The sequence below is a fragment of the Brachyistius frenatus genome, unplaced genomic scaffold (genome assembly GCF_029030835.1).
Source record: "Brachyistius frenatus isolate BFR_SWC_R1_liver_20210118 unplaced genomic scaffold, ASM2903083v1 Contig_295, whole genome shotgun sequence".
NCBI lineage: Eukaryota > Metazoa > Chordata > Actinopteri > Embiotocidae > Brachyistius > Brachyistius frenatus.
Genome location: NW_027210894.1, coordinates 355,272 through 374,298, shown reverse-complemented (window position 1 = coordinate 374,298; position 19,027 = coordinate 355,272). Strand labels below are relative to the sequence as shown.

The following is a 19,027-nucleotide window of genomic DNA, read 5'->3' as shown; positions in this document are numbered from 1 at the left end:
CTTCCAACTGTCACACTTCCCTGTGTCACTCTCATCATACAGCACGTGTTAAATGACATGATGTTTCATACAGCCGTGTAAAAGATTTCACTTAATTTTTGTGCATACAGCATGTGTTGAAATATGATTTAAAAAGCATTTAAAGCACTTATTTTGACAGAATCTGTAGGCTTTGTATTCTTTTTTTGTTGTCACTTTTAAAGACTCATGAATTATTTTATAACGTTGAGCTAATGGTTCTTTAACTTTACAGAATGAAAAAAGATGAGGCCTAACATATTTACAGTTATATCTGTGATGTGTAGAATCATAGGAAGTGATTACATATCACTTCCTAAAAAAAAGATGGTGGAAATTTGAGCATTTTTGATTGCAAAAATCAACAAAAAAAACCTCTGAAATCCTGGAGGAACTGTGATATGTAAGATTTGTGTTCTTTAAAAAAAAAAAAAAAAGAATTCTTTTAATCACAACTTGTCACGATGTAACTTTGATGCAGTTGGCCAACCTTCAATTCGATGTTTTGGTTGTAAATGTAAATGCAGGATGTACCAGTAAAAACAACTGACGGGATAAACAAACAAACAAAAAAAAAAACATCTGACTGACACGGTAGTCAAAGTTCATAACCCCTCACCAAAACCCTGTTACAAAATTGAAAACACTCGAACACCAGGTGGGTACATTTTGAATTCTGTCGTTTGAGTTTGAATAAATCTATCGTAATAAATCGTCCTAAAAACTTTGCCGAAACTACCTTCTGGTCCCTCGACAGCACTTCCTTCCCATTAAACTCGCAGACCATTTCTTCTTTAGGGGAATATTTTCTCGAACTTCTGTAAACTTTGCGACAATGAGAAATACCACCCGAAAAGCAGACTTTGTAAACAAATGCCTAAGTCGTACTTGCATATGAAAACTATCCGAGTTCAGTTGTACACACACTTTGCGTGGTGCTCACATTAGCAGGGTTGAGGGGATTAGGGCTTTCCCAGGATGACACAAGGTACTTTAAGATGCTGCTTTGGATTAAATCCCACACTGAATGGTGTAAGAATGCATGTTGTATCATTTCCACAGCTTTGTGTGACTATTATGCATCGATTTAAAAAAATAATAATAATTGTACCGTACGTGTGTCTGTAGCAGGTATGGACTTGACCACATCATGAATGGGCTTATTGTCCAACAGTCACACTGCAGGAACTCAAATCACATCACAGCATCCTTCGATGTACAGCCCATACCACAACAGTGCTTACTACCTTCACCTCTTTAAGTCAATGCCAGTCCCTACGTGCTATCAAACCTCTCAATTTCCCTTCCTCCCGTGACTTCTCCAACTTCTTTCACTCCTTTCTTCTTCTTCTTCTTTCAGTCCCTCTAAATGGTAGATAGATAAAGATGGATACGCTTCTTCTATTTGGCTTATCCACAACTCACTGTGTCTTCATCGAGCGACGGGACAACTGCTTGGCTAGCGAGACCTCTCAGCGACCTTCTATCGTCGACAGCTCGTTGGTCAGCTCATCAGCAAACTCAGCCATGATGTCATGCACCCAGATGTCCCTTTCTTCCAGCGAGGTGTCGACCAGGAAGACCGTCAGCTTCCTGTCCCACGGCAGACTGGCTTCCTGTACGGCCTCCAGCTGGGCCACCAGGGGCTTCTTCTCCACGTGGTTCCTGAAAACGATGGAGGCCTCCTCCGACCACTGCCTCGGCTTCACTCCTGTGGGTGGGGGCAGAAGAACCAGTGAAGATCACTTTGACATTAAATGATACAACATAAACAGATAGTCTAAACATAATTGAAATATCGGGTAGGCATTGGACACAGGAGCAACTTATAAAAACAAATGTGTCACTACTGCAGGTTTAGATTGGATTAAGTTCATCTTAAAACTGAATAGCAGGTGAACTGAATAGCGTGTGGTTGTGGCAGTAGTATTAGTAGAGGCTCTATATGAACCTCCAGTCGACTGACCAGCCAGCTGAGCGGTGATCCCCTGGAACGGCAGCTGTCTGAACTCTTTGATCAGAGGCTTGAGCTGCGTGCAGCTGACCAGCTCGTGTTTCCCGTAGTCCAACTCGTACACGGACACCAACCCATTGGTCAGAACTCCCTTCACTAACACGCGATGCCAGCTGATCAGTAGATGGAGGAAAAGAAGACGTAATTAGGCAGAGCACAACGGCTCCCATTCAGCTTTTTACCCATGACGCAACTCAGAAGAAAGATTAACACCAACTGAAATCAGGGTCGCAAATTATAGTTATGCATTAACTAGGGATCAAGGTTTTAACAACATATTTTGATACAAATTTTAGTTAATGAAATGATTGCTAACTCACTTGTTCTCCACTTTGGCGGCGTATATGTGATTCTTCTCTATGCTGAGTGGTTTCTCCTCAGTTTTATTGTAGTAGAGTATCATCTCTCCCATCAGCACCACCAGTTTATACATGTCTCTCCAGGGCTGCAGCACAAAGTGGCCTGGATGGCATGCCACTGATACATATACATCCATGTTGTTTCCTACGAGTACAAGTTTAAACCCCTTAAATGAGATGAGACTCCGGCAGTACAGCATTCATATTCAGTATATATGGGATTGATTTAAAAAACAAAACAAAACAAAAAACACCTGCTGGGGGCAGCTCGAGTAATGGTGCCAGCTGGAGAGGGGATGGTGGTGTTTTTGGTGGGCTGGTGGTGGGTGAGTTTCCTCCTCCTCCACCTGTACTTCCGGCTCCTCCCCCTCCTCCCCCTGTACTTCCGGCTCCTTCTCCTCCTCCTCCCCCTGTACTTCCGGCTCCTTCTCCTCCCCCCGTACTTCCGGCTGCTCCTCTTCCTCCCCCTGTACTTCTGGCTCCTTCTCCTCCACCTTTTGGTCCTGACAGAGCCCTCCTGAGATGAGGCTTGGCTGGGACAGAAGTGAATGTTGGAATGCCGTTGAAGGAGTCACTGGGACTGGAGGTCTTGGGGGATAAAGTGGCTGTGGAGATCTTGGTGGGGCTGCAAAGTTAAAATCAATTAGACATTTTAATTTTTAACTGAACAGTTTTAATTGATTACTACAAACAGAAAATACGACATTATGATATTAGCCAGAGAGAGAACAGGTGAATAAGCAGCAGAAACCTGTGGCTTGTCAGAAAGACGTCTGGTTGTTGTTTAAACAGGTCAGACTGGGCCATCTGATGGTTGAGGCTGCAGCCTGGGTCGTGGAAGTTCTTATCGGTGAACAAGTGGACGTAGATACAGCGCTTGGTTTCATCTACCTTGGCAACCTTTGGGGGTCAGGATGCCCAAGTGTGTGTGTGGAGGTAAATGAAAAAGAAAAACAGAGGGTGTTTTCAAGGAGGTCTTTGCAACCCTGGACCAATCAGTCAGTATTTCTACAACAAATCATCATGATTAGCTCCATCTGTTTGTTGACAGTTGACATGACTGAGGTCAAAACACCTGAAGATGACATGTTTAAATAGGGCAGGAGGACATTTACCTTCATGCTGCAGTCAGTGGTGTTGAGCACTTTCTCTCGAAGCCACTGGACAGCATCTGGAGTCCATGATCCAACACTGACGGCCAGGTCGGCTAGACAGCACTTCACAGCCTAAACACGGGTTGGTACATGATGTCATTTTCAGACATGGTGTGCACTGTGCATCCACATCTTCACAGATACAGTATGAATGAGACTATGTGGTAACCATGTGTGGCCCTTTTCCCTTGTTTCCCTCAACTGTTTTTTTATTGTCTGTCCATCAAAGACATAGACGCTGACCTGTGGTGGGATGGCCATCAGGTCACGGAGGAACGGCGGGGGGATCTCTCTCAGCTCAATCACCTCCACTGAAGCCTGGACACCCACATCAATGAACAGGATGTCCAACACTCTGCTGCCATGCAGGTTGGTGATCTAAAGACAGAAACATAGACAAGGGAGCTAAAAAAAAACAACAACAACAACAAAGCCTACATAAACACAGCAGTCAATAAAATAAATAAAATATTTCAAGTGGTATATGGATGTTATTAGTGTGGATATTATTATTATATATTATATTATTTGCTGTTGTTTTATTTCTGCTATAACTGTGAAACAAGACTACTGTAATCTGTAGATCTCGCATTTAAAAGGAGCCATTTCCATAAAATCTGAATCATGAATGACTTTGTAGTGTTGTTGATCAACAGTCAAATGATTAAACTGCCAGGCAGTGAGAGGATATGCTAGTTGTGGAGGCCCGATGATGGCTAGAGAGATATTAGTGGGTATCTGATAATTCTACAGTGTTTTGGGTGGTGATACGTTTGTCAGGTCTCTCTTTTTGATCTAAACTCACAGAGGAAGCCACACCTAATACTTGGGTTCAATCGTGACTTTATTCCTTTTGTCAATCATTTCTGAATTTGTTTAATAATTCACAGTCTTTACTGCAGGGAACAGTTTCATTTTACCTCGACACGGGACCATTTCCCTTTGTAGCGAGCCAGACATCCTTTCCCACAAAACGGTCTGGATACCAGGAACTCTGAAGTTACCTGGAACAGAATAGTTTTCATTAACCTGTGTAATTAAAACAAAACAAAGTTGTCATCATTGTTAAATTTGACTGTACTTCCTTTGAGGGTGTATGTGTAGCTGTTGATTTATGGCTGCAATAGAAATGATGCTGTCAAAGCTCACTGTTCGACCCAAACCGCTGCAGGTGTACAAGGTGCATGGAATAGGGCTTTAGATTTGTGGTTATTGTTGTTTAAGGGAGTACAGTTGACTCATAACACCAAAGTTTACAACACTAGCAGAGGTAGTTAAGAAAAAAAAAAAACATACATCTTGCTGATCTCCGCTTTTGATTGCCGAACTGAATATTAAACTACAAAAGTTATTCTGAGATTTTTGTCTGTGTGAAACTACTTCAGGCATGAAAATGTTTTCCTATGTGCTTGAATTGTTTGCTGCATTTTTAATTTAAAAAAAATCTTGCAAGAAGTCACTAGCCCTAGTACAAACCATTGGCAGACTCCACACTGTGTTAACACTGACGTAAAGTGCTAATGAGCTACAACTGCAAGCTATAAAGGACAGCAGAGGCGCACCTAGAAAAGCATCAGATCCACTGTGCTGCTGACAGATTAAGTTTGGCAATGTCTTAACTCCAGATTATCAACCTAATCTCAATCTGTTCACAACAACGCTGGAGAGAAACAACACAGCACCATATTCATGAATAGGCTTTAGAGACGATTGTGTGTGCGTGTTTACTTGCTCCACTCACTCCTTGTTAATATTGGGTTCAACTAAACATTCTGCGATGAACACATTTAGTGAAATGACTCAAATGAACATTCAAACACGCAGGGAAGGTTTGTATTTCTTCTCATCTTTTCTGGCTTGGAATCTGCAACACATTTGTGTGAACCAGTCAGGAATAATAATTTCATTTCACTGAATCTATATAAACAGACCTATGCTTAGACAAATGCCTGAGAAAAAAGTGAAATATTAAGCTCCACAAAACTAGAAAAAATGAGCAAATGAAAGACTGAAATAAGTATGAAGTTCTCTGAAGGTGTGTATGCAGCAGAGATGTAAAGTCTTTGAAGTGCCCAGAAAAACTGAAATTTCCAATACCATTGCACCTGGACAAACTTTTCTGTGGTATCATCACAAGGTCTAAAACGCCAGCAAAACAGACTTTGTGGTGAGATTGTCTAATCAAATACTGTTTTATGAATTGGGAAGAGACCTGCAGGTCAACAATGAAATCAGTAACATAAACAAGACTACGGTCAAACAAAGTCCTAAACACCTGTATGCACTGTGCACACATTTTTTTTATAAGCATCCATTCTTGAAAACAAAATTGTGACAGAATATCCTCAACATTTTTCCGCCGTATCCACTCACTAAAGTTATGGAGCAAACAGTTTTATGGTGGTGTGTTGGTCTTACTCGCTCACTTAGTAGACATATGTGCTGCAGAGTAAAATAATTCTGATCGGCCCCAGTGCATACATTTTCCTTGGGCTCCTTCCCTCTCATTGACCAGAATGCCCTCTTCCTTTCGTAATGTTTGAGAATAAAACCACCAAATTGAACGTGACAGATTATTCATGTTAATAAAATGTGCAGTTTTGGAACATTTCAATAAAGACCAATTCAAATAGCTGACATAGACTGTGACTCAAAGGCATCAGTGCACAAGGTGGGAAGGTGGTATACCTATCACAGTCCACTGTGTGGAGCAATGGTAGACAGCTATTATAGACCTGTATTGATCTGAACTTTAGAAGCACCATCCTGAAACCTTGCATGTTTTTCTACATACGAGTTCCTCCATTGTATCTTGTGTATTAGTATATGAATTAAAAATGACAAGATATCAATCATCATGGCGAAGGTCCAATATATTTCATAATTGCTCCATAATGAATGTAATATGATATTTGGAACAAGGTTGTCGTTGATCTTTTTTGTAGGAAGAGTTTGAACAAAAATAAAAGCGTTTACAGGTTAAAAAAGACCATGGTGTTTACCTGTAAGTGGAAGTACGCTTCTATATTCTCCAGTATTTCAATCATCTTGGCGAGACCTCTGGAGGGAAGCTGACAGTAGATCGTCCCATCTGAGCAGACGCTGCTGACAGTCACGTTCATATAAGCACTGTTCACCTGAGGAGACGCACACGTAGAAGTTTACTGAGCTAGGTTAGGTAGTTACTTTATTAATCCCCGAGGGGAAATTTTTTCACTACAGCAGCATACAGAAGCAATAAGATAATAATAGAAAAGTAATAAAATAGCAGTAAAAATATTAAATATAAAATGCACAGTATATATCTATACAATATATATACTGCTGTTTGCAGTACTCGTCCATCAGCATGTACATAAACTTTTCTGTACCTGTAGCGGACTTGCCAGTGTCTTGTCCTGCAGGGCTTTCATGCAGGCAGCATTGATGTTGACATCATCATCCTGTGACGTGTCGTACAGGACGACAAGAGGGGTCTGCTTCCTCTCCAGGATTTCAGCCAATAGGATCCTTCCGCTCGCCATCGTCTCAAACGTCTTCAGCACTGCGGCCTCCTGACAGAATGGCTCCAGGCCTGGACACAGAGATATGCACAAACTATCACAAAAATATGTCTTTTATTTTATTATCTTGATGCCCAATGATTCAATTCAGACTCACCTGCGAGTTTACATTTGGTCGCCTGGAAAGGAAGTTTGAAAAACTTCTCGTGCAGCTCGAACACTTTGGTCTTGCTGATCACCTCTGAGAAGCCATGATCCACATAGTACACCTACAGAGCCGAAAACAAAGACCGCAGGGATAACTCAAATGTCCTTTCATCGCTCGTCTTTGGTCATTTCCTGTTTCTGACCTCTCACCTTGACCTTGTCAGTCATGACCTCACAGACTTGTGCCCTCAGAATCTCCTCCTCCTCCTCAGCCCTGACTGCAACAAGCTGGCCTGAGGACGGAGATGACAGAGGAGTTGGGCTGCTTTGGTCCAAACCGTAAAACTCCCTCATTTCATCCTCCATGGACTCCTGGGCCTGGGAGTAACCCTCACCGATGTACCTGAGAGAGGAGGAGAGGCGGGCAGTCAGAGAGTTATGATATCTGTCAGGTCTTTGCAGCACATTCACACACACAAATCTCTCCTACCTGAGTATCACTCCGTTCGTATTGGTGGCCTCCACCACCAGCACAGAGGGGTACTCCTCTTTGGGGATCTGCAGAGAAGGCACTGCCTGGCTGCTGAGCCTCCTCCCCAGCTCTTTCCTCACCCTCAGCTGCTCCTCCTCACTGGCCGAGGAGTTCCTCCTACTGTAGTTCTCGTCCTCTCCTCCACCACCTCCCGTGCTGCTCCTCCTGTACAGGATGGCCCTCTTCGGGTTGTCCGGCATCGGGTAGTCGATGGTGCAGATGTCGGAGAGGAGGTGAAGGTTCTCCAGGACATGTCCGGGCAGTTTGGTCTTGTAAATGAATAGAATCAAAATAATATCATCAAGGACATCTGACATGTGTATGATGGTGTGTCAAAGTGTTACTGACTTTGTAGGTGTCCTGGAAGAGCTTGGGCAGTGCATGGGCCCACAGGCCATTGGAGTACTTCAACAGCAGCTCCTCCAGTTTTTGCTTCAGGTCGGGGCTGAGGGTTGCAGGGGAGGAGGGGGGGCTGGGTGACGAGGAGGACGACAGAGGAGACTGAGAGCCAGAGCGAGTCAGGTGAGCGCTGGGGGGTTTCTGTTGGGCAGGGGATTGTAAAGGTTTGTCTGCTGGGGTGTTTGAAGTGGGGACGGGGGCAGAGGTGGAGTTTGGGTTGAGGATGGGTGAAGGGGAGGGTGTGGTGGTCTGGTCTTTGATGGGGTAGAGAATCAGCTCTGATGGGCTGCTGCCGCAGGTTTTCTCTACCTAGAAAATAAACATTGGAAAGACTTATTTTAAAAACATTTTGTCGGCAATAACGAGTGAACACAATGAGAAATCCATGTTGTTAGTGTCAGAATTTGTATTAAATTGTTGTGAAAGGAATAGTTTCACATTTTGAGAAATACACTAATTTACTTAATTATGGTTAGCTAAACTCACCACAAAAACTTTAAGCAGCAGCAAACAGCTGGCCTGGCCATGTGCAAAGATGAAAAAAAAAAATCTCCTTGCAACCTCTCTGAAGCTCAGTTATTTAATGCAATAAACTGGAATAATTTGCCGGTTTTGGATTATTCTTTAAACAGAAACCCTTTTTTAAATATCAAAGTATGACAAATAAATACTCGGCGTACATACCGTGCATATGTGTGTCCAAGTCTCCAGGTCTTTGAAGGCCTCAGTGGGCAGGTCCTGGTTGTACAGCTCTCTGTAGATCTGAGGCAGTTTCGACACCCAGAAGCCATTACTGTACTTCTCCAAGATCTCCCTGATGTGACCCTGGACCTGCTGAGTGTTGTACGGCTTTCCTTTCCCCGAACTAAAGCTCTCATTCAGATTCAAGGGTGCTGGAAGATTGGAGAAAATAAAAGAGATTACACACACACACACGGCGGCCAGAACTCCTTCTGCAGCATTAATCTTCTCGCCCTGGAATTGTTAGATTGCATGACTTTCCCCAAAGACAGAAAAGTGGTTGATTTGAATCAAAAGAAGGAAAGACAGAAAGAGATGGAAGAACAATGGTAAAAAAAACAGTGCCGTGAGAAAGTATTCAACCTCCTACTGATTTATTCTATTCTTTTGTGTATCAGATACCGAACTGTCTCAGATCTTCCAACTAAATTTAACATAGAACACCCAGAGCAAATACAAAATACAAGTTTTCACTGTATTTTTACAACCAAAGTTCTGTTTCATTTTGCTGTTGGATTTGTCTTTTGATGAACTGCAACATGTCGTAAGGTTCAAATAAACTAGATGAGAAGACAAGGGGGAAAAAAAACCGGAAGTAAACAGAATATCTGACCTTCAGGCATTTTTCTTTAACAAAACTTTAACTGTTGAAATGGTCAAACCATCAAACAGGACGTTTTGGAATGTAATTACTTTCAGCATTCATCTAAATATAGATATCTAAAATGGTTATTGTCAAAGCTTAATTTAGCTACACAAATTAATTCATAGAATAACAGTAATCAAATAATTTCAAATCATCAAAGTGAGCCTTGTTTTTCCAGGATCTCACATTAATATGATTGCTTCTTAGTCAGGGTTGTCTCTTTAGATTAGGAGGCACAGTTGGTGTCAATGCTTAAACAGTCTTCTGTCTGTAGGAGTCTGAAACAAACATGGCAGAAACAGCTGAGGCCCTTAACATGCAATACAGTTTATTACGGGCCAGTGCTTTTCTCCAGGCTGTACTGGCCTTCTTCCAAAACAAGCAGCAAGATGCCAAACCTATCCATGGTAAGTGTAAGTAAAGGCTTTGAGGACACGGAGTAAAAAGGGGGGGAGGATGATACAAACAGCTGGAGCGGATAACACATACACCTCATGTCTGCAGGTACTTCAGAGACAGAACCAACTGAGATGGGTTACTATTTCTTTTGAACATAAGAAAACCATGATGATGACACGATTTGATACTTTAGAAAACACAGCATGACACTGGAAAACTGCCCCTTAATAAATTGAGTCTTAAATTGAATTGTCTTTACAGAAGCTGGTAGTAATTTGGCTCTTGCAAACCTTTCTGCTGATTTAGAGGACAAGACGCTTCCACAAAATTTATATTTAGCGTAATAAAAAGCAACCTGTCCTACTTACGACCGGTCTGTTGGGGGTTTCTGGAAAGGTGAGCGTGCACCTCCTTCTGAAACCGTGACGGGAGGGTCATCCTCTTGTCTGGCCTGGACACATGAGAACAGAACAGGGAAGAGAATGATTCTCTATGGGATGTACAACCAAAAGAGAAAGAAACTGGTGAAAACAGACTGGGAACCTAATTTTCTCTTTGTTGTTCAGAATCTTCAACTCCTGTGTCACACTTTCATCTTTGAGTAAAGCTGAAATCATTCAATTTGGGCTTGAAGTAATCATTTCAAGGTTTCAATACACAATCTATTGCTGAATGAGGTAACACAATGGGGATTGATTGACATTCTGGGGAGAAATGTCACGTGGTACACATTTAGTGACACGTTGTCCATCACCCAGCAGTGATTGCTGCACCAGAGTTAAGGAAGAGTTAACACAACGAGCCTGCCTTTCAACTCGCTTTTCAACTGCCAACTGACTGCTGTCACCCAGGCGACACGGTTTGGATCTAAAAGTCTAAAAACACAGCTGCAATTACTGCTTGTCGCCATGGGTGCCGCCAAAGACAATAAAAAGGACATCTTGACTATCATAACTTTAAGTTTTAAGGCTTGGATTCGTCTGTGATAACGACCCATTCATCTTGAGATACTGAGGACTGCATTGCACTGTACTGTATGTACTTTACTATTTACTAACTAGGTTTTACGTAGATTATATCAAAGATGATATTAAACTGGGATGTCTCATTTTGTTTGCTGAATTTACCACACACACGATGCCCTATGGAAGATCTAGAGGGATACAGAGAGATGTGCTGATTCACTCTGTGTCGGTTTAGAAACGTTAATCTACCAGAGAAAAGAAGAGGGATTAAAGAGGGCTCACGTCCCCCCTCTCTGGGCTCGTGTCCCCTGCCAACACACCAGGCTTCCCACCCTGTTGCCCCATTGTGCTGCGGAGGGCCAGCGGCACACTGGACACCCGTAGTGACACAGACAGAGGACTGATGTCAGTTGTTTTCACAGTGGACGGATGAACACAGCAGTGGATGGATAGAAGTGGGAGTGAATTAATCTTGATTCATTGTTTCGGCAACGCAAACAGATTATATCGAGCAAAGTTTGCTTCTCTAATAACAATGATTCAGATATTTAACTTAGTTAGGGTCATAGTGAATGACGGTAGTATTATTGAAGACTACTGGAATGATAACCAAGTTTTTCAAATTTATTTGCATCAATAACAAGCAAAAAGAAAGAGGTAAAAAGAGGAAGACAGAAAGTGAGGGGAGGACAGATACAGACAGAGAAAGAACCAGAACAATCTGGAGAGCACATCATCAGTCCAGTGCTGAATAAGCAGCAACAGGGAGGCAGTCTGAACTCAGAAACCAATCAGAGTTCAACCAGGCTCCCATTCACCACAGCCTATTCTGATTCAGCTCAGACCACACAGGTGGGGGTGGGGTGGGAAAGAAAGAAAGAAAGAAAGAAAGAAAGAAAGAAAGAAAGAAAGAAAGAAAGAAAGAAAGAAAGAAAGAAAGAAAGAAAGAAAGAAAGAAAGAAAGAAAGAAAGAAAGAAAGAAAGAAAGAGATTATTTAACCACTCCAAAGTTGTCCCTTTATCTTGAGTAATTCAGAACGCATGTTGCACTAACACAGTTAATCTGTCTCTTCTGAGCCCAGTGGTCAGGTGTACATTCCTCTGCTTGGATTTCTGAATTCTGGCTGGTGAATTGATTTCCACATATAATTGGGCTACAAAATCCCACCAACATGTAGAGGCAAGGTTAAGTCTTGGGATGTGCCCTGAAGTCGGTCTTTTTATGGTAAAAACCTGTTGAAATTCATAACCTAATTTTAAAAGAAAGGTCACATCGATGCATCACTCTATTAAACCGTCCTTCTGTATCTATTTACTTATTCTCATCTACTTCCTTCACTCACTTGTCTGCAGCAGGGTTCCCTTTCCTGTTGGGCGTGTTCACATTGGACATCTTGCTCGGATGCCCCCCGGTCTTCCCCTCTGACTGGCCATCCTTTATGTCCCTGGCCTGTCTGAAGTCTCCATGTCCAGGCCCACGGCCAGCCCCTCCTCCTCTACCTCCGCCTCGCCCGCGGTGGTTCGGCTGCCTCAGAGAGGTTTGTGGTTTGGCTGTGGAAAGAGAGGAAATGAGAAAAAGAAACTATGAACTTAAAGTATACACACACACACACACACACACACACACACACAAACTTGACTCAGCTGAACTTGATGCTGAGACAGGACAATGTGTCTGTCTGGAGGGCACAATGTCACAGATTGTTCTACGTCTGCAGATGTCACAGCTCGACTCAGCGAGCTATCGAGCAGCAGAACAACGCAGAAAAACGACAGAGTTGAGAAACTTGTCCTGTGCCTACATATTAGATTTGACAAGTTTAATTTTCCATCTGGATTCGGTAAAAAGAAGGTAAAAGAAATACACCTTGGATGTTGCGATTTAAATGGGGTGATAGACACCACTCACATTTATACTGTTATAGAGATAGAGCCATCTCTAGAGGATTTGGTTAGCTTAGTATTTGCATAAAGTGTGGCAAAACCACAACTTGCCATTTTTACATTGCTGTGTAAAGCAACCAAGATTCAACATGTATACTTCTGAGCTTTAAAGCTGCAGCTTTGTGCTAAGCTAATTGATATCTGGCTCTAGTTTGACAATTAATGCATAGACATGAAAGACAAATGGTGTATTTCCCCAGTTATTGAACTATTTATTTTAAATCTTATAAAAAAATAGTAATATAATTTATACATGTGATACAAAATAAATGTTCAAAATGGGCTTGATTGCTGTCAAAAGCTGAGGGGACAGACATTATTTTTTTTTAACCACACAGTTGAGGAGATATATTTGTTGTTCTATATATATTTCCAGTTTAAGGCTGCTTGTATTACAACTAGCTATAATAGAAAAAAAAAAAAAAAGTACACGTATCAAAAAGTAACGGGATTACTCTAATATCATTACCCAGCAACTGTAATCCATCACGGTCACTCTAATGTATATTCAGGAGAAAGGCCAAAAGTCAACAGGCCAATCATCCCAACACAGCACAAACTAGGCCAATCCCCTTGAAGTTACATCATCCAAGCACAACATGACATCACATTTCTGCTACATGACATCACCGGCAGACCTTGTTGTGCATAACCTTTAGTCATTTCCACTCCCACACTCGGTCTTTTCAGTTCCTCCTCCCACAGTCTCTTTTTATCTTCACCCTTTTTTCCTCAGTCTCTTTTTTCCCCTCAGTGAGATCTAGAACTTTCCCCCGCTTCCTCGCTCAATCTCCACAACAAAACACAACAAGCAGCTTCATCAGACGACGTCTTCAGAAGTCATCGACAGGCTTTTCCCGCTTCTAAATCTTAACCTTTTCTCATTGCGAACGCCGTATGAGCGGCTGACAGTCAGTCAACTAATAAACCAATCAATTAATCAACAAATCTTGCAGCCACCCACACACATTACAGAAACTCAGGGCACAAGCTTAAAACCACAAATATAGGCAATGACAAACACACACACACACACACACACACACACTAAGAGCAGACGCCGCATCACCTCACCAGCACGGACACACAGTCCCTGGTCTGTCTGAGCCTGAATATCAATAACCGGCGGTGAGGAGAGAATGAGCGAGTGTGGGGGAGAGAGAGAGATGGGAGGTTGATTTGTGAATCAGCTTCTCTTCGCTTGCAGCGGAGTCTCAGCCGCCACAGGCTGTATGTGCCTCAAATCTCAAAACCCCACTCTTCCTCTCTCTCTCTTTCTGACTCCCTCCTTCCCTGTCAGCCTCCCTCCCTCCCTCCCTCCCTCCCTCTCTCCTTACCATTTCACCATCCCTCTGTCCGTCTTCGGCTCCGACCGTCTCTCTGCCACTCCTCTCTCCTCTGCCCCTCTCTCTCTCCCCTCCCTGCGCTACCACCTCCCACTTCCTCCTCCGACTCTCACCATATTCTGCAGCATCACAGTCTAGCAGAAGCGTATGCACCGCTAACAGAGGAGGAAAAGACATCTGTGTACGTGTTTGCAGGTATAGTTTTATGAGAGGGTAGCACAAATGAAATGAAAAGGATGAATTAAGGTTCAGAAATGTGTGTGGATAAACAGTAAGAGTGCATGTGTGTGTACTTTTTACACCTGCTGCACCTGTGCAGCCTGAACATTGTTTATGTGTCTGTTTGAACATGTGAGATATTGCTCGTGCCTATAGGCGACCATTAGAAGAGGCCAGTCATTCTTCCACAACCCGTCATGCTGCTCCACACAAAGCATTTGCTAATGTTGCATTGTCACAGTACCGGACCCCAGTTCTGTTTCTCTCGTGCTGCGGCACTGCTGCACTGCACAGACGAGTCTGGAAATATTCAAGGAATGAAGTGTACGAGCATGTTTTGTTGTGTGTAAATGTGTTAAGTGAGGGTGTAATAATTAAAAAAAAAAAAAACAGCAAAAGAGTAAAGAATTAGTACACAAGGGACAAAAAGCAAAACCGCTCTGTCAGCATCAACATGTAGACAGTCGGGACGCTGCACAGCAGAAACATACGGCCGGTGGACCACCTGCCAAATCCACGTCTTTGGTTGATTCTAAAAACGTTTGAATCTGAGAAAAGCACTCGCTTCAAATCTTCGGTGCATTTTGGAGTTTACATTCTGCAAATAGTGATTTTTCGGTTGTTTTATTTTCACATTTCCTTTTTTTTTTGCCAATAAAATAATAAATGATACATTATTTTCCAACTAAAATGACTGTGGAAATCACTTTAAAACAGTACTTAGACCTCTGAGCCAAGAAATAAAAATTCTGGAAAATATGAGAGAACTTTTAACTGACTTAATCAAAAATAACAACAATTTGGTTTGTGGTCACATTTTTGGTGAGGTTGAACACAGTAAATGGACAGAAATGGTTTTTTTTAATTTGTTTTTTTTTTTAAAGATTTTCATCACAGTGATATCATCACAATGTGTGACACTTAAAGGCAATTTACCAAATCCAGCATCACTCTGACACCAATACAGAGCCAAACCATATAATTCATTGATTGCGAGTCATGCGGTGTTCATATTGATCCAGAAACGGTTTGCATTTCTACTGCGTTCGCTTTGTTATGCAGCGAAGCAGTCATTTATTCCCATTTGGCATTCGAGTCCTTTATAAACTTGTATTGTTCCATTTCAGTGCTACAATGCACACAATGGTCCAAACACACACAAGACATCCATCATCTTGAAGTGCTACTGTGCTGACCACTGAGCTGCCAGAGTTTTCATGATTGCAACTTAAATCTGACCTTAATTACAAAAAAATACACTTTATTGACTAAAAAGTCAGGCTGTTGTGGGCCTTTGAGAATCAAAAGTACAACTACTTTCAAAAATTGCCCATTCATGGGCTTTTAAATTATAATTCAATTTTGCAATATGAATCAGATGTACAGGGATGTACAGAAAAAGTAAGTTGACCTTTGGATTTAAGAAATGGTCAAATCTCTTTTGTTTAGATGTATATCAAACAAATACTTCTATTTATCAGATATATATATAGACAAAGATATAAGGATATAAATATATTTATAGAGAAGTCTAAGATTTAGAAACACCAATTTAGCTATATAATCTCTTACCGTTGAGGACAAGTGGGGCAGCAGGTTTGACCCTCATGTGGGTGTTGACCAGGTGGGGTCGGTTTGTTTTCTTGGAGCTCCGCTGACGAGCCACCACCTTGGCTACATGGGTTGTATCGCTGGACCCTGAGGCAAAATAGACCATCTGGAAAGAGGGAACGCGATAGACACACAAATATATTAGCTCTGCGAGCAGTAAAATATTATCTGATAGAACTTTGAGGATTTTTGGTGTCAACATAGTTTGGACTACAAAAAGCAAACATACCCATTTCTACATGTTGCTGTTCTGCAGACACCGGGGGCGGGATAATGTTGGACACGCGCATAACTCATAAACTATAGCTGTGGTAATATAATTAACATTGTCCATGTGACGGTAACAGCTTTCAAAGTTAAATCTATTAGTTATTCTCGTAGTTTTGGTTGTGACAGGTGAGCACCTTTTTCTAAATATGCATATTGCATTTAGGATGCAGTGTTGTACTGGGTGCTCTGAATTTGATCTAGACTGAGTCCTTTCACCTTGTGTTTTTTTTTTTTTTCCTGAAACACCAGACTAGACACAATAAAATTTAAATGCATGTAAAAGTATTGTCTGCTTGAACGTTGTTGTTTTTGTGCAAACTTCCGTCATTCAAATCCATCATACGGCCCCGCCACACACACCTCTCCAGTGCGGTTGCGCTCCATGCGGACCACAGTGGGCATGCTGGTCAGCAGTGCGTCCAGGTGGCTGTGTCCCATCTGCTTATGTGGTATCTGCTCCCCAGTCAGTTCCTTATACTCTGACTGCAGACGGGACAGCGACACTCCACTTTTGTTGGCCTGGAGAACGGCCCGCAGCATCTTCTTCACCAGCTCCACGTCGGCCATCTGAGAAACAAATGAAAAGAAAAACGAAAATTAAAGAAACAAAATTTACCAAATCAACATGTGCTTTATGACAAACTCATTTTGTTGAAATCATTGAGGCAATTTTTGGTTGCAGACTAAGTGAGCTAATGACGATACAAACCTATTCAAATAGCCAATCGTCTGCACTTAGACCGAGTTCACCATGTGGGCAAACTGCAGACTGGTTGGGCAAGTTTTTAATTACCTCCTGATCAAACACAGTGTATTTCAATCAGGCTAAATCATTTATACAGAGTACAGCTGCAATTATAAGTATTGGTATTGAATTTTGATGTGAGGATAGTAAGTTTTCTTTTTTAGTGAGTCACAATGCTGTTTGATTTCTAGCCAATGTCTACAACCTAAACTAAAACGCAAATCTGTGTCTCATAAGAGAAAAGAGAGCTAACTTTCAATTTCCATTCAAAGTATTGCTCTAGTGAGTCACTTTATAGTTTCATTTCACCTGCCTCAAGATTGGGAACAATGTAGTTCGCGGAGGACGTGGAGACACACCCTCGACAAGCAGCTTTTGCTTTCAGCAGGATACTATCTACAGCACACTCGCACCCTAAAGTGGCGACGTTGTTCAAATTTTAGAAATACACAGGAAAGTAGTCCATCTAATAAAATGTGCACCCAGTTGTAATGCTATTTTTGGAACGACATCCTTATAATGAAACGCAATTTCTCTAGTCAAAGGATTCAGTTGAAGAATTTTAAACACGCAGGATTTTCGTTCTGATGGTACTGGGATTAAGAAAAGGGTGAAAACAGGTGTGTTAATTAGATTTACCCCCTTGATTGTTTCGGCATTACCACTTGTTGATATGGCCACTTTTTTTGTAGCACCGAGGGAAACTATACATGACGTAACGTGTCACACTTCGCTTCCACACCCTCCATCGGGACCAAACTATTTGCTTCAAGTTCTCGGGCTTTTACTTTTTTTTTTTTTAATTAATTTTCTGAACAAAACTGCACTTAAATGAATCCGACAGGTAAAAACGACACCGACTGAACGTACCGGACCTGGTGGAGAGTCCATTTAGAAAACGACACCACGCGCAACATCGAGTTAAATCCTCCTGTCACCTCCCGGGCAGCAGCTCGTCAAGTTCACCACGAAACGCTAACAAAACACCGGAAGCACCTAAATCCAACCTTCATACTAAAACGACAGATTCGTTGCGAGGCTTTTACTGTAGATATTAGGGAGACAACGCTTTTATTGTGAAAGTCCTCACCGGAACTACAGTTTTAGTGTCCTGGGACAGCTTAGAAACGTTCGTGCCATCCGAGCCGGGAGTATCAAAAATAAGCCAAATATATCAAATCTTTAACTGGAGTGAGTTTTAAAAAGTCGATATAAGTCAAAGCAACACAAGTATTCTACCTTGTTCTAGTTGGTGAAGTCAGGACTTGGTCCAGTGGCTCGTTAGTGCTGTCACTACCACTGCAGCCGGAGCTCTGTCCCCGGTGTGTCTGCCAGCTGGTCCCGGCACAGCCTCTCCTCCGTCAGCTGATTGGTCGGCTGTGCATTGGCCTCTGGCTAATTATACGCCAATAATGCAAGCAAAAGACAAGAGGGCACATCCCAAATTGATCCCAAACGAAACCACCTTTTCTGTATTAATGTGATTGGACTATCCACTTGTTTATTCCACTTATATCCACTCAGTTATCGCCTCTATTAAAAGGTGAAAAGTAATTCCTGACAAACCCACACACTCATTCCCATTACTGAATTAGCCTACTGTTGTGTGTTTTTATTTTGTTTAATTTTGTATTTATTTACTGATTAATGGTTTAGGTTGTAACATGTCTGACAATTGTGACACGTGTCCATCACAATTTCAATATAACTGACATTATAAAATGCATTGTTTTGTCCAACAGTAACTAAACAGTGCAAGATGAAATTCACAATAATATAAAAATTGACGAAAGCTTCAAATTCTCAAACTGGAGAAGCGTTTTCTTAAATCGCAAGACAAATAAAGATAACTCAATAAAATGATTATGGCAAAAAACAAAAAAAAACAAAACAAATAAAAGCCTCCCGAATGTAGTGTTTTTGAAGATTTTTGGGTACAAATTCTTGTCAGATAATGAAAACTGAAAAACAAAAAAGAAAAGAAATAGTCAAAAATTGCAGACAATACCTTTTAT

At 41.8% G+C, this 19,027-nt stretch overlaps 1 protein-coding gene across 1 annotated transcript; it reads right to left on the bottom strand.

The window, feature by feature from the left end:
- Positions 1–177: 177 nt before the first annotated feature.
- Positions 178–18,320, bottom strand: tdrd7b (tudor domain containing 7 b). Its single transcript, XM_069722550.1, has 20 exons — positions 18,252–18,320; positions 16,628–16,834; positions 15,959–16,103; positions 12,221–12,428; positions 10,281–10,363; positions 8,811–9,019; positions 8,076–8,435; positions 7,686–7,996; positions 7,406–7,598; positions 7,206–7,317; positions 6,917–7,119; positions 6,548–6,682; positions 4,466–4,549; positions 3,789–3,923; positions 3,507–3,617; positions 3,143–3,291; positions 2,646–3,016; positions 2,353–2,536; positions 1,985–2,145; positions 178–1,729 (listed from the first exon to the last, which is right to left on the bottom strand). Exons 2-20 carry the CDS (start codon positions 16,832–16,834, stop codon positions 1,491–1,493), a joined length of 3,600 nt encoding a protein of 1,199 aa, XP_069578651.1. The 5' UTR covers positions 18,252–18,320; the 3' UTR covers positions 178–1,490.
- Between the last annotated feature and the right edge of the window lie 707 nt (positions 18,321–19,027).